Here is a 14,149-nt window from a genome sequence, read left to right as displayed (position 1 = left end):
CGGGGGCAGAGTGCCAGCGGGGCTGGGGGGGACACACGACCCCCCCAAAATCAGCGCGGGGACGGAGCAGGGGGTCCCGGCCGGGCCCGAGGCCACGGGGAGGGGCTGCGGCCGCCGGCGGCTCAGGAGCTCTGTGGGCAGAGCAAAGGGGGTGACACCGGGCTGGGGGCCCCGGGGGGAGCTCACACAGCTCCGGGGCAGGGGGGACGCCACCCCCGGGACCCCCCCTCACCTTCTTGCGCAGGTAGAAGCCGAGCCCCAGCGCCAGGAAGACGAAGCCCAACACGAAGCCCCCGATCCCCGTCAGCATCTTGCTGCGGGCGGCGTCCGGCGGCATCTCTGGGGGGTCCGCAGGGCTCAGCACCCCCCAAATCCTCTCACAGACACCCCGAGACCCTCCCAGCACCCTCCCACTCGCCCCCAGCCCACCCAGCACCCCAGGAAACCTCCTCCCAACCCCTTCCCAGCCTCCCCAGCACCCACCAAAGCCCCTCCCGTCCCTCTCAGCATCCCACAGCCCCCTCCCACTTGCCCCCCGCCGCCCCACGACCCCCAGACCTCTCCCAGTCCCTTCCCAGCCCCACCACGACTCCCCAAGAGCCCTCCCAGGCTCTTCCCAGCACAACCAACCTCATCCCAAGCCCCGCTTTCCCAGCCCCGATCTCCTTCCAGCCCCTCCAGGCTCACTCCAATCCCTCCCACTCAATCCCAGCACCCCCAAACTCCCTCCCAGCGCCCACCAGCACCCCTAAAACCCCATCCCACCCTCCCCAACATCCTTCAAACCCCTTCCCAGCCCCTCCAGACCCCCGAGCCCCTCTCCCAGTTTAAACCAGGCTCTCTCACGCTCCCTCCCAGTTACTCCCAGCACAGCCCAATCCCCCTCCCAGCTCCCCCAGTGCCTCCCCCGCTCCCCCCGGCGCTGTGGGGCCGGGCCGTACCCCAGTGCAGGCTCAGGGGCTGCTCCAGGCTGACGTGCTCCACCTGGCAGGTGTAGCTGAGCCCGCGCTGGGGGGGAATTTCCAGCAGCACCAGCAGCTGGTAGGTCCAGTCCCCGTTGGGGACGATGTCGGTGGCCACCACGTGGCCCGAGAGCTCCTGCTGGCCCTGGAACCACCTCACCTGGATCTCGGCAGGGTAGAAATCCATCACGGAGCAGAGCAGGCGGCCGGGGCTGGGCTGGGAGCTCGAGGGCACCAGCGAGATGGACACGCTGGGGGGCACTGGGAGAGAGCGGGGATGCACTGGGATCAGCTGGGGGGCACTGGGGGAGACGGGGAAGGGCTGGTGTGGCATTGAGAGGGACTGGGAGGGGCTAGGAAGGCACTGGGAGGGACTGGGATGGCACTGTGGGGGACTGGGATGGCACTGGAAGAGGCTAGGATGGAACTGGGAGGGACTGGGATGCTACCGGGAGGGATTGGGATGGCGCTGGGATGTTACTGGGAGGGACTGCATTGACACTGGGAAGGACTGGGATGTTACTGAGAGGAACTGTGTTGATAGTGGGATGGACTGGGAGGAACTGGGAGGGACTGAGATGTTCCTGGGAGGGACTGTGTTGACAGTAGGAAGGACTAGGATGTCACCGGCAGGGACTGGGATGGTACTGGGGGGGGCTAGGATGGAACTGGGAAGGACTGAGATGGTACTGGGATGGACTGGGAGGAACTGGGATGTACAAGAGGCCCCGGGGATGGGCCCAAGGAGGGCTCAGGGCTCTGCGGTGATTCCCGGGGAGGTTTTGAGGGGCTCCAGGGTCATTCCCGGGGCCGGGCCCGAGGGGACTCGCTCTGCCCCACGCTCTGCCCCACGCTCACCTCTGCGCTCCACGCTGAACGGGGTGGACACCTCGTAGTTGTGCCGGCAGTACCAGTCCACTGCAGTCCGTCTCTCCTCCATCCATTCCGGGTTGCTGTTCCAGGCCCTGGCAACCTTCTCCCCGTACGGGGTGAACCCCACGTAGTGCCCCACATCGCTGTCGTACATCACGTCCTGCTGCCGGTTGTAGAACAGCCTTTGCATGTACCTCACCTTCTCTGTGCCGTTAATGAAGTGACACTCGGCCTTAAACATCTCCTGGAACACCGCTGTGTGTGCGGGACACGGGTCAGGGGTGCCCCCCCAGCACCCCCCGAGCTCCGGGGGCCCCCCCGGATCCCCGCCCCGCACCCCCTGTGCCCCACGGCCGCCGTGGGCCCCTCCTGCCCGCGGCACCGCTGCCTCCTTCCCGCCCTCCTCCCCATTTCCCCTTTCCCGGCCCCTCCCCTCCCACCTCCGCCCGCTCCCCAGATCACTCTGCGGCTCCCGTTCCCCCTTTGCCCCATTTCCCACCCTTTGCCCGCTAATCCCCCAATCCCCTCCCCCCTCCCGCTCCGCTTCGGGGTCCCACCCTCCCCTTTTCCCCACTTTCCCCCCTCTCCCACCCTTTCCTCACCTTCCCCCAATCCTCAGCCCCTCCCGCTCTTCCTTTCGGGGGTCCCCTCCCCCTCCCCCTCCATTTAGGGCTCCCAAACCCCTTTTGTTCCCTCTTTTCCCCCTTTCCCACCGCGTCCTGCCCCAGCCCCGCTCACTCGAGAGCTTCTCGCCCGCAGCCGGGGGGGCTCCCAGCACCACCAGTGCCACCAGTACGGCCCCAGCTGCCGCCACTCGCCCCATGGCCAGCGCCGGGCAGGTGCCGCCAGCCCCAAAGCAGCCGCGCTGCACTGGGAGCTCCAGTCCGGACCAGTGCGGGGTCATCACAGACGCCACCTCTGATTGGTCGGGCGTGGTTTTGGGATACACCCTGATTAACCGGGCGTGGTTTTGGGATACGCTCTGATTGGTCGGGTGTGGTTTTGGGAACACAGTGATTGGCTGGAGGTGTTTTGGACGCGCTCTGATTGGCCGAGCCCGTTTGGGGCCCGTTTCCCAGAGGCTCTACCTGGCAACCGATGAGTCACCGCCCACGCGCGCTCTGATTGGCTGGAATTTTTTTAGGGGACTCTTTTTCCCAAGGCTCTACCCGGCAACCGATGACGACACAACAACGCCGCGCTCCCATTGGCTGAGCGCTTTTCGGGGTGCTGCGCCCCCACTCCCAGTCCCCCCCACTTCGCCGCCGCTTTACTGGGAGCAGCACCGACCCTTCCCGGGCTCCCGGCATCCCGAGGCGCCATGGACGGAGCGCGGAGCGTCCCCTGGCTGCTGCTGCTGCTGCTGGCCCTGAGCCTGCCCGGCCTTTGGGGGGTCGAAGGTGGCCTTTGGGGGGTCCTGGAGCCGCGGGGTTGGGATTTGGGGTGCCCCGGACCCTTGGGATGGCGGGGTTGGGGAGGGGGTTGAGGGGATCCGACCTCCTTTTTTGCGGGGGATTCTTTGGGTGAGGGGCGTTGTCCCAACATCCTCTTTTATCTTTCCCCACTTTTCCGCGATTTTTGGGGTTCGGAGTGGCCGGACTCCTCTTTTCCCATCATTCTGGGGCTCTGGGCTTTCCACAACCCCCCTGTTCCCGGGATTTTGGGGGGCTGGGAGTGCCCGAACCCCCCTGTACACCGAATCGGGGGGGGGGGGGGGGGTGGGAGTGCCCAAACCCCCCTGTTCCCAGCATTTTTAGATTTGAGGGTGCCCAAATTCCTCTTTTTCCATCATTTTGGGGCTCTGGGAATTCCCAAACCCCCCTGTTCCCGGGATTTTTAGGGGCTGGGCGTGGCCAACCCCCCCTGTACCCGGGATTTGGGGAACTGGGCGTTCCCACATCCGCTTTTCCCAGGAGTTTGGGAGGTTGAGGGTGCCTAAACTCTTCTTTTTCCAGGGTTTTTTGGAGTCTGGCAATTCCCAAACCCCCCTGTTCCCGGGATTTTTGGGGTCTGGGAGTGCCCAAACCCCCCTGTTCCCGGGATTTTTGGGGTCTGGGCATTCCCAAACCCCCCTGTTCCCGGGATTTTTGGGGTCTGGGTGTGTCCCAAACCCCCCTGTTCCCGGGATTTTTGGGGTCTGGCTGTGTCCCAAACCCCCCTGTTCCCGGGATTTTTGGGGTCTGGGCGTTCCCAAACCCCCCTGTTCCCGGGATTTTTGGGGTCTGGCTGTGTCCCAAACCCCCCTGTTCCCGGGATTTTTGGGGTCTGGGAGTGCCCAAACCCCCCTGTTCCCGGGATTTTTGGGGTCTGGGCGTGTCCCAAACCCCCCTGTTCCCGGGATTTTTGGGGTCTGGGCGTGCCCAAACCCCCCTGTTCCCGGGATTTTTGGGGTCTGGGCGTTCCCAAACCCCCCTGTTCCCGGGATTTTTGGGGTCTGGGCATTCCGAAACCCCCCTGTTCCCGGGATTTTTGGGGTCTGGGTGTGTCCCAAACCCCCCTGTTCCCGGGATTTTTGGGGTCTGGGCATTCCCAAACCCCCCTGTTCCCGGGATTTTTGGGGTCTGGGTGTGTCCCAAACCCCCCTGTTCCCGGGATTTTTGGGGTCTGGGCATTCCCAAACCCCCCTGTTCCCGGGATTTTTGGGGTCTGGGCGTTCCCAAACCCCCCTGTTCCCGGGATTTTTGGGGTCTGGGCATTCCCAAACCCCCCTGTTCCCGGGATTTTTGGGGTCTGGGCGTGTCCCAAACCCCCCTGTTCCCGGGATTTTTGGGGTCTGGGCGTTCCCAAACCCCCCTGTTCCCGGGATTTTTGGGGTCTGGGAGTGCCCAAATCCCTTTTTCCCCACGTTTTTGGGGTCTGGGCGTGTCCCGAACCCCCCTGTTCCCAAAATTTGGGGAACTGGGGATTCTCACATCCTCTTTTTCCAGGATTTTCGGGGTCTGAGCATTTCTAAACCCCCCTGTTCTGGGGATTCTGAGGCTCTGGAAGTGCCCAAATCCCTTTTTTCCAGGATTTTTGGGGTCTGGGGCGTGTCCTGAAGCCCCCTGATCCCAAATTTTGGGGAACTGGGGAGTCTCACATCCTCTTTTCCCGGGATTTTGGGGCTCTGGGAGTGCCTAAATCTCTTTATTCCATGACTTTTGGGGTCTAGGTTCTCCTCAACCCCCCTGTTCCTGGGATTTTGGGGCTCTGGAAGAGCCCAAATCCCTTTTTTTACACCATTTTGGGGTCTGAGCGTTCCCAAACCCCTGTTTTTCCAGGATTTTGGGGCTCTGGGAGTGCCTAAATCTCTTTTTTCTCTGATTTTTGGGGTCTGGCTGTTCCCAAACCCCCCTGTTCCTGGGATTTTGGAGCTCTGGGAGTGTCCAAATCCCTTTTTCCCTGGATTTTTGGGGTCTAGGTTCTCTTCAACCCCCCTGATCCCGGGATTTTGGGGCTCTGGAAGTGCCCAAATCCCTTTTTTCCAGGATTTTTGGAGTCTGGGCGTGTCCCGAACCCCCCTGATCCCAAAATTTGGGGAACTGGGGAGTCTCACATCCTCTTTTCCCGGGATTTTGGGGCTCTGGGAGTGCCTAAATCCTTTTTTTCCATGATTTTCGGGTTCTGGGAATGCCCTAACCCCTGTTTTTCCAGGATTTTGAGGCTCTGGAAGTGCCCAAATCCCCTTTTTCCAGGATTTTTGGGGTCTGGGCGTGTCCCGAACCCCCCTGTTCCCGGGATTTGGGGGCTCTGGGAGTGCCTAAATCCTTTTTTCCCTGGATTTTTGGGGTCTAGGTTCTCTTCAACCCCCCTGATCCCGGGATTTTGGGGCTCTGGAAGTGCCCAAATCCCTTTTTTCCAGGATTTTTGGAGTCTGGCCGTGTCCCGAACCCCCCTGCTCCCAAAATTTGGGGAACTGGGGAGTCTCACATCCTCTTTTTCCCGGGATTTCGGGGGCTGGGCGAGCCCAAACTTCTCTTTTTCCACCATTTCGGGGTCTGGGCGTGTCCCCAACCCCCCTGATCCCGGGATTTGGGGGCTCCAGGAATGCCCAAATTCCTCTTTTCCATCATTTTTGGGGTCGGGGCATCCCCAAAATCCCCTTTTCCATCGTTTTTTCCTCCCGGATCCACCCAATCCCAGCATTTTTTCCAACTGGAACTCCCCCAAACTCCCTTTTCCCCCAGAATTTCAGGATCTGGCACCACCCAATCCCAGATTTTCCTGGGATTTTGAGCAGAAACCCCAAATTTTCCTAGGATTTCGAGCAAAACTCCCCAATTTCCCAGGATTTCGAGCAGAACCCCCCAATTTTCCTGGGATTTTGAGCAAAAAGCCCCAATTTTCCTGGGATTTTGAGCAGAACCCCCCAAATTTCTTGGGATTTTGAGCAGAAACTCCCAACTTCCCTGGGATTTCGAGTACAAACTCCAAATTTCCCTGGGATTTCAAGCAAAACCCCCAATTTCCCGGGGATTTCAAGTACAAACCCCCAATTTCTCTGCAATTTCGAGCAGAACCCCCTCAATTTTCCTAGAATTTTGAGCAGAAACCCCCAAATTTCCCAGGATTTTAAGTACAAACCCCCAATTTTCCTGGGATTTCAAGTAGAAACCCCCAATTTTCCTGGGATTTCAAGCAAAACCCCCCAATTTTCCTGGGATTTTGAGCAGAATCCCCCAATTTTCCCAGGATTTCGAGTAAAAACCCCAAATTTCCCAGGATTTCAAGCAGAACCCCTTCATTTTCCTGGGATTTCGAGTAGAAACCCCAAATTTTCCTAGGATTTAGAGCAAAAACCTCCAATTTCCCAGGATTTCGAGTACAAACCCCCAATTTTCCTGGGATTTTGAGCAGAATCCCCCAATTTTCCCAGGATTTCGAGTAAAAACCCCAATTTCCCAGGATTTCGAGTACAAACCCCCAATTTCCCCGGGATTTCGAGTACAAACCCCCAAATTCCCAGGGATTTCAAGCAGAAGCCCCTCAATTTCCTGGGATTTCAAGTGGAAATCCCCAATTTTCCTGGGATTTCGAGTACAAACCCTCAATTCCCCAAGATTTCGAGTACAAACCCCAATTTCCTGGGATTTCGAGTACAAACCCCCAATTTCCCCGGGATTTCGAGTACAAACCCCCAATTTCCTGGGATTTTGAGTACAAACCCCCAAATTCCCCAAGATTTCAAGTACAAACCCCCAGTTTTCCCGGGATTTCAAGTGGAAATCCCCAATTTTCCTGGGATTTCGAGTACAAACCCCCAATTTCCCGGGGATTTCGAGTACAAACCCCCAATTCCCCCGGGATTTTCCCTCCCTGACCGCCCGAATTCCCGGGATCTCCTCTCTCCGCCCGCCCCCAGTGCGCCACCACATCATCCAGACGGAATATTACCAGAAATCCCTGGACCTGAGCGTCGACGGCGGCGAGTTCATGTTCGACTTCGACAACGACGAGGTCTTCCACGTGGAGAAGGAGGAGACGATCTGGAGGCTGCCGGAATTCCAGGAATTCACCAGCTTCGAGGCGCAGGGAGCGCTCCAGAACCTCGCCATCGACAAGCAGAACCTGGAGAGTTCCATGGCCGCCTACAACAATTCCCGAATTCCCGCCGGTACTGGCGCGATCGCGGCGCCGTTGGGCTCCCGCCGGGATTTTTGGGGAGTGGGAATTCCAGAGGGGATGCCGGAGGGAATTCGGGGGGTTTGGGGGGGGGTTTGATGCAATTCCAGGGGGTTTAGCCCAATTCCAGGGGGAGCTGACCCAATTCGGGATGAATCCACCTCGTTTTATCCTCGTTTTCTCACCCCAAATCCATTTCCCCCCATTTCCCCTCACCAAATCCCATTTTTCCCGCCCCAAATCCCATTTTATCACCATTTTCCCACCCCAAATCCCATTTTTTCCCCATCCTCCCCAATCCCATTTTTCCCACCTCCAATCCCATTTTTCCCACCCTAAATCCCACTTTTTCCCATTTCTCCACCCCAAATCCCATCGTCCGCCTCCAAACCCCATTTTATCCCCATTTTCCCACCCCAAATCCCATTTTTCTCACCCAAATCCCACTATTTCCCCATTTTCCCTCTCCACATCCCATTTTTCCCACCCCAAATCTCATTTTCCCCACCCAAATCCCACTTTTTCCCCATTTTCCCTCTCCACATCCCATTTTTCCCACCCCAAATCTCATTTTCCCCACCCAAATCCCACTTTTTCCCCATTTTCCCCTTCAAATCCCATTTTCCCACCCCAAATCTCATTTTCCCCACCCAAATCCCACTTTTTCCCCCATTTTCCCCTTCAAATCCCATTTTTCCCACCCCAAATCCCATTTTTCTCATTCCCAATCCCATTTTTCTCACCCAAATCCCATTTTCCCCCCCATTTCCCCACCCCAACTCCCATTTTTCCCACCCCAAACCCCATTTTATCCCCATTTTCCCACCCCAAATCCCATTTCTCCCACCCCAAATCCCATTTTTCCACCTCAAATCCCATTTTCCGCACCCCAAATCCCATTTTTCCCACCTCCAATCCCATTTTCCCATCCCCAATCCCATTTTCCCGCCCCAAATCCCATTTTTCCCATTTTCCCACCCCAAATCCCACTTTCCCCCCTCCAAACCTCATTTTCTCCCATTTCCCCACCCCAAATCCCATTTTCCCCCATTTCCCCACCCCAAATTCCATTTCTCCCACCCCAAACCCCATTTTCTCCCATTCTCCCCACCCCAAACCCCATTTTCTCCCATTCTCCCCACCCCAAATCCCATTTTCCCCACCCCAATCCCATTTCTCCCACCCCAAATCCCACTTTTCCCCCCTCTCCCCTCCCCCTGGCAGCCCCTCCGGAGATCTCGGTGTTCCCGAAGCACCCGGTGGATCAGGACGAGCCCAACATCCTCATCTGCCACGTCACCAACTTCTGGCCGCCGGTGCTGCGGGTGACGTGGCTGCGGAACGGGATCCCGGAATCCCACGGGGTGCTGGAGACGCCCTTTTATCCGGGAAGGGAGAATTCCTTCCGCAAGTTCTCCTACCTCCCGTTCATCCCCAGCCCCGGCGATTACTACGACTGCCAGGTGGAGCACGAGGGGCTGGAGCGGCCCGGGAGGATGCACTGGGGTGAGAGGAATGGGGAAAAATGGGGGAAAAATGGGGGGAAATGGGGAAAAATGGGGAAAAATGGGATTGGGGGTGGAGGAAATGGGGGAAAATGGAGGAAAATGGGGGGAAAATGGAGGAAAAATGGGGGAAATGGGGAAAAAATGGGATTTGGGGTGGAGCACGAGGGGCTGGAGCGGCCCGGGAGGATGCACTGGGGTGAGAGGAATGGGGAAAAATGGGGAAAAATGGGGGGAAATGGGGAAAAATGGGGAAAAATGGGATTGGGGGTGGAGGAAATGGGGGAAAATGGAGGAAAATGGGGGGAAAATGGAGGAAAAATGGGGGAAATGGGGAAAAAATGGGATTTGGGGTGAGGGAAATGGGGAAAAATGGGATTTGGGGTGAGGAAATGAGGGGAATGGGGAAAAATGGGGGGAAATGGGGAAAAAATGGGGAAAAAATGGGGGAAGAATGGGGAAAAAATGGGGAAAAATGGGATTTGGGGTGGAGCACGAGGGGCTGGAGCGGCCCGGGAGGATGCACTGGGGTGAGAGGAATGGGGAAAAATGGGGAAAAATGGGGGAAATGGGGGAAAATGGGGAAAAATGGGATTGGGGGTGGAGGAAATGGGGGAAAATAGAGGAAAATGGGGGGGAAAATGGAGGAAAAATGGGGGAAATGGGGAAAAAATGGGATTTGGGGTGAGGGAAATGGGGAAAAATGGGATTTGGGGTGAGGAAATGAGGGGAATGGGGAAAAATGGGGGGAAATGGGGAAAAATGGGGAAAAAATGGGGGAAGAATGGGGAAAAAATGGGGAAAAAATGGGGAAAAATGGGATTTGGGGTGGAGCACGAGGGGCTGGAGCGGCCCGGGAGGATGCACTGGGGTGAGAGGAATGGGGAAAAATGGGGGAAAATGGCGGGGGGGAAAATGGGGGAAAAATGGGGAAGAAAATGGGATTGGGGATGGCGGAAATGGGGGGAAATGGGGGAAAATGGAGGAAAATGGGGGGAAAATGGAGGAAAAATGGGGGAAATGGGGAAAAAATGGGATTTGGGGTGAGGGAAATGGGGAAAAATGGGATTTGGGGTGAGGAAATGAGGGGAATGGGGAAAAATGGGGGGAAATGGGGAAAAATGGGGAAAAAATGGGGGAAGAATGGGGAAAAAATGGGGAAAAAATGGGGAAAAATGGATTTGGGGTGGAGCACGAGGGGCTGGAGCGGCCCGGGAGGATGCACTGGGGTGAGAGGAATGGGGAAAATGGGGAAAAATGGGGGAAATGGGGGAAAATGGGGAAAAATGGGATTGGGGATGGAGGAAATGGGGGGAAATGGGGGAAAATGGAGGAAAATGGGGGGAAAATGGAGGAAAAATGGGGGAAATGGGGAAAAAATGGGATTTGGGGTGAGGGAAATGGGGAAAAATGGGATTTGGGGTGAGGAAATGAGGGGAATGGGGAAAAATGGGGGGAAATGGGGAAAAATGGGGAAAAAATGGGGGAAGAATGGGGAAAAAATGGGGAAAAATGGGATTTGGGGTGGAGCACGAGGGGCTGGAGCGGCCCGGGAGGATGCACTGGGGTGAGAGGAATGGGGAAAAATGGGGAAAAATGGGGGAAATGGGGGAAAATGGGGAAAAATGGGATTGGGGATGGCGGAAATGGGGGAAATGGGGGAAAATGGAGGAAAATGGGGGGAAAATGGAGGAAAAATGGGGGAAATGGGGAAAAAATGGGATTTGGGGTGAGGGAAATGGGGAAAAATGGGATTTGGGGTGAGGAAATGAGGGGAATGGGGAAAAATGGGGGGAAATGGGGAAAAATGGGGAAAAAATGGGGGAAGAATGGGGAAAAAATGGGGAAAAAATGGGGAAAAATGGGATTTGGGGTGGAGCACGAGGGGCTGGAGCGGCCCGGGAGGATGCACTGGGGTGAGAGGAATGGGGAAAATGGGGAAAAATGGGGGAAATGGGGGAAAATGGGGAAAAATGGGATTGGGGATGGAGGAAATGGGGGGAAATGGGGGAAAATGGAGGAAAATGGGGGAAAAATGGAGGAAAAATGGGGGAAATGGGGAAAAAATGGGATTTGGGGTGAGGGAAATGGGGAAAAATGGGATTTGGGGTGAGGAAATGAGGGGAATGGGGAAAAATGAGGGGAAATGGGGAAAAATGGGGAAAAAATGGGGGAAGAATGGGGAAAAAATGGGGAAAAAATGGGGAAAAATGGGATTTGGGGTGGAGCACGAGGGGCTGGAGCGGCCCGGGAATGCACTGGGGTGAGAGGAATGGGGAAAATGGGGAAAAATGGGGGAAATGGGGGAAAATGGGGAAAAATGGGATTGGGGATGGAGGAAATGGGGGGAAATGGGGGAAAATGGAGGAAAATGGGGGGAAAATGGAGGAAAAATGGGGAAATGGGGAAAAAATGGGATTTGGGGTGAGGGAAATGGGGAAAAATGGGATTTGGGGTGAGGAAATGAGGGGAATGGGGAAAAATGGGGGGAAATGGGGAAAAATGGGGAAAAAATGGGGGAAGAATGGGGAAAAAATGGGGAAAAATGGGATTTGGGGTGGAGCACGAGGGGCTGGAGCGGCCCGGGAGGATGCACTGGGGTGAGAGGAATGGGGAAAATGGGGAAAAATGGGGGAAATGGGGGAAAATGGGGAAAAATGGGATTGGGGATGGCGGAAATGGGGGGAAATGGGGGAAAATGGAGGAAAATGGGGGGAAAATGGAGGAAAAATGGGGGAAATGGGAAAAAATGGGATTTGGGGTGAGGGAAATGGGGAAAAATGGGATTTGGGGTGAGGAAATGAGGGGAATGGGGAAAAATGGGGGGAAATGGGGAAAAATGGGGAAAAAATGGGGGAAGAATGGGGAAAAAATGGGGAAAAAATGGGGAAAAATGGGATTTGGGGTGGAGCACGAGGGGCTGGAGCGGCCCGGGAGGATGCACTGGGGTGAGAGGAATGGGGAAAATGGGGAAAAATGGGGAAATGGGGGAAAATGGGGAAAAATGGGATTGGGGATGGAGGAAATGGGGGGAAATGGGGGAAAATGGAGGAAAATGGGGGAAAAATGGAGGAAAAATGGGGAAATGGGAAAAAATGGGATTTGGGGTGAGGGAAATGGGGAAAAATGGATTTGGGGTGAGGAAATGAGGGGAATGGGGAAAAATGAGGGGAAATGGGGAAAAATGGGGAAAAAATGGGGGAAGAATGGGGAAAAAATGGGGAAAAAATGGGGAAAAATGGGATTTGGGGTGGAGCACGAGGGGCTGGAGCGGCCCGGAGGATGCACTGGGGTGAGAGGAATGGGGAAAATGGGGAAAAATGGGGAAAATGGGGAAAAATGGGGAAAAATGGGATTGGGGATGGAGGAAATGGGGGAAATGGGGGAAAATGGAGGAAAATGGGGGAAAATGGAGGAAAAATGGGGGAAATGGGGAAAAAATGGGATTTGGGGTGAGGGAAATGGGGAAAAATGGGATTTGGGGTGAGGAAATGAGGGGAATGGGGAAAATGGGGGGAAATGGGGAAAAATGGGGAAAAAATGGGGGAAGAATGGGGAAAAATGGGGAAAAAATGGGGAAAAATGGGATTTGGGGTGGAGCACGAGGGGCTGGAGCGGCCCGGGAGGATGCACTGGGGTGAGAGGAATGGGGAAAATGGGGAAAAATGGGGGAAATGGGGAAAAATGGGGAAAAATGGGATTGGGGGTGGAGGAAATGGGGGGAAATGGGGGAAAATGGAGGAAAATGGGGGGAAAATGGAGGAAAAATGGGGGAAATGGGGAAAAAATGGGATTTGGGGTGAGGGAAATGGGGAAAAATGGGATTTGGGTGAGGAAATGAGGGGAATGGGGAAAAATGGGGGGAAATGGGGAAAAATGGGGAAAAAATGGGGAAAAATGGGGAAAAAATGGGGAAAAATGGGATTTGGGGTGGAGCACGAGGGGCTGGAGCGGCCCGGGAGGATGCACTGGGGTGAGAGGAATGGGGAAAATGGGGAAAAAATGGGGGAAATGGGGAAAAATGGGGAAAAATGGGATTGGGGATGGAGGAAATGGGGGGAAATGGGGGAAAATGGAGGAAAATGGGGGAAAAATGGAGGAAAAATGGGGGAAATGGGGAAAAAATGGGATTTGGGTGAGGGAAATGGGGAAAAATGGGATTTGGGGTGAGGAAATGAGGGGAATGGGAAAAATGGGGGAAGAATGGGAAAAAATGGGGAAAAATGGGGAAAAAATGGGGAAAAATGGGATTTGGGGTGGAGCACGAGGGCTGGAGCGGCCCGGGAGGATGCACTGGGGTGAGAGGAATGGGGAAAATGGGGAAAAATGGGGGAAAATGGGGAAAAATGGGGAAAAATGGGATTTGGGGATGGAGGAAATGGGGGAAATGGGGGGAAAATGGAGGAAAATGGGGGAAAATGGAGGAAAAATGGGGGAAATGGGGAAAAAATGGGATTTGGGGTGAGGGAAATGGGGAAAAATGGGATTTGGGGGTGAGGAAATGAGGGGAATGGGAAAAATGGGGGGAAATGGGGAAAAAATGGGGAAAAATGGGGGAAAAAATGGGGAATAAAATGGGGAAAAATGGGATTTGGGGTGGAGCACGAGGGCTGGAGCGGCCTGGGAGGATGCACTGGGGTGAGAGGAATGGGGGGAATGGGGAAAAATGGGGGAAAATGGGGAAAAAATGGGGGAAAATGGGGGAAAATGGGGAAAAAATGGGATTTGGGGTGAGGGAAATGGGGAAAAATGGATTTGGGGGTGGGGAAAATGGGATTTGGGGTGGGAATGGGGTGGAGCACGCGGGGCTGGAGCGGCCCGGGAGGATGCACTGGGGTGAGAAATGGGGGGAAATGGACAAAATGGGGAAAAATGGGAAAATGGGGGGGAAATGGGGAAAAAATGGGATTTGGGGTGAGGGAAATGGGATTTGGGGTGGGAGAAATGGAGGAAAATGGGGAAAAATGGGGAAAAAATGGGATTGGGGATGGAGGAAATGGGGAAAAATAGGGGGAAATGGAGGAAAATGGGGGAAAATGGGGAAAAAATGGGGGAAAAATGGGATTTGGGATGGAGCATGAGGGGCTGGAGTGGCCCGGGAGGATGCACTGGGGTGAGGAAATGGGGAAAATGGGGGGAAAAATGGGGAAAATGGGGAAAAAATGGGATTGGGGGTGGCAGAAATGGGGGGAAATGGAGGAAAAATGG

At 55.6% G+C, this 14,149-nt stretch overlaps 2 protein-coding genes across 2 annotated transcripts; one reads left to right on the top strand and one right to left on the bottom strand.

Moving 5' to 3' along the window:
• Positions 1–91: 91 nt before the first annotated feature.
• Positions 92–2,786, bottom strand: LOC125320890 (class II histocompatibility antigen, B-L beta chain-like). Its single transcript, XM_048293308.1, has 5 exons — positions 2,574–2,786; positions 1,821–2,090; positions 942–1,223; positions 233–339; positions 92–131 (listed from the first exon to the last, which is right to left on the bottom strand). The coding sequence occupies exons 1-5, from the start codon at positions 2,737–2,739 to the stop codon at positions 123–125; spliced, it is 834 nt and encodes a 277-aa protein (XP_048149265.1). The 5' UTR covers positions 2,740–2,786; the 3' UTR covers positions 92–122.
• A 157-nt stretch (positions 2,787–2,943) lies between these two features.
• LOC125320891 (HLA class II histocompatibility antigen, DR alpha chain-like) lies at positions 2,944–9,007 on the top strand (the record flags this gene model as incomplete). The annotated part of the gene is made up of 3 exons (XM_048293309.1): positions 2,944–3,235; positions 7,177–7,428; positions 8,661–9,007. Coding segments are annotated over exons 1-3 (678 nt in total), but the record flags the coding sequence as incomplete, so codon positions are not given.
• Positions 9,008–14,149: the final 5,142 nt, after the last annotated feature.

The sequence above is a fragment of the Corvus hawaiiensis genome, unplaced genomic scaffold, assembly GCF_020740725.1.
Source record: "Corvus hawaiiensis isolate bCorHaw1 unplaced genomic scaffold, bCorHaw1.pri.cur scaffold_263_ctg1, whole genome shotgun sequence".
Classification (NCBI taxonomy): domain Eukaryota; kingdom Metazoa; phylum Chordata; class Aves; order Passeriformes; family Corvidae; genus Corvus; species Corvus hawaiiensis.
This window is presented reverse-complemented; position numbering and strand designations above follow the sequence as displayed.

Bases quoted from the DNA above. Each gene is read 5' to 3' on its own strand.
- LOC125320890 (XM_048293308.1), bottom strand. From the start codon at position 2,739: ATGACCCCGCACTGGTCCGGACTGGAGCTCCCAGTGCAGCGCGGCTGC. The intron at 1,224-1,820 runs GTGAGCGTGGGG...GCTCTCTCCCAG, and splicing joins GTTCAGCGTGGAGCGCAGAG to TGCCCCCCAGCGTGTCCATC. The intron at 340-941 runs GTACGGCCCGGC...CGGACCCCCCAG, and splicing joins GCCCCTGAGCCTGCACTGGG to AGATGCCGCCGGACGCCGCC.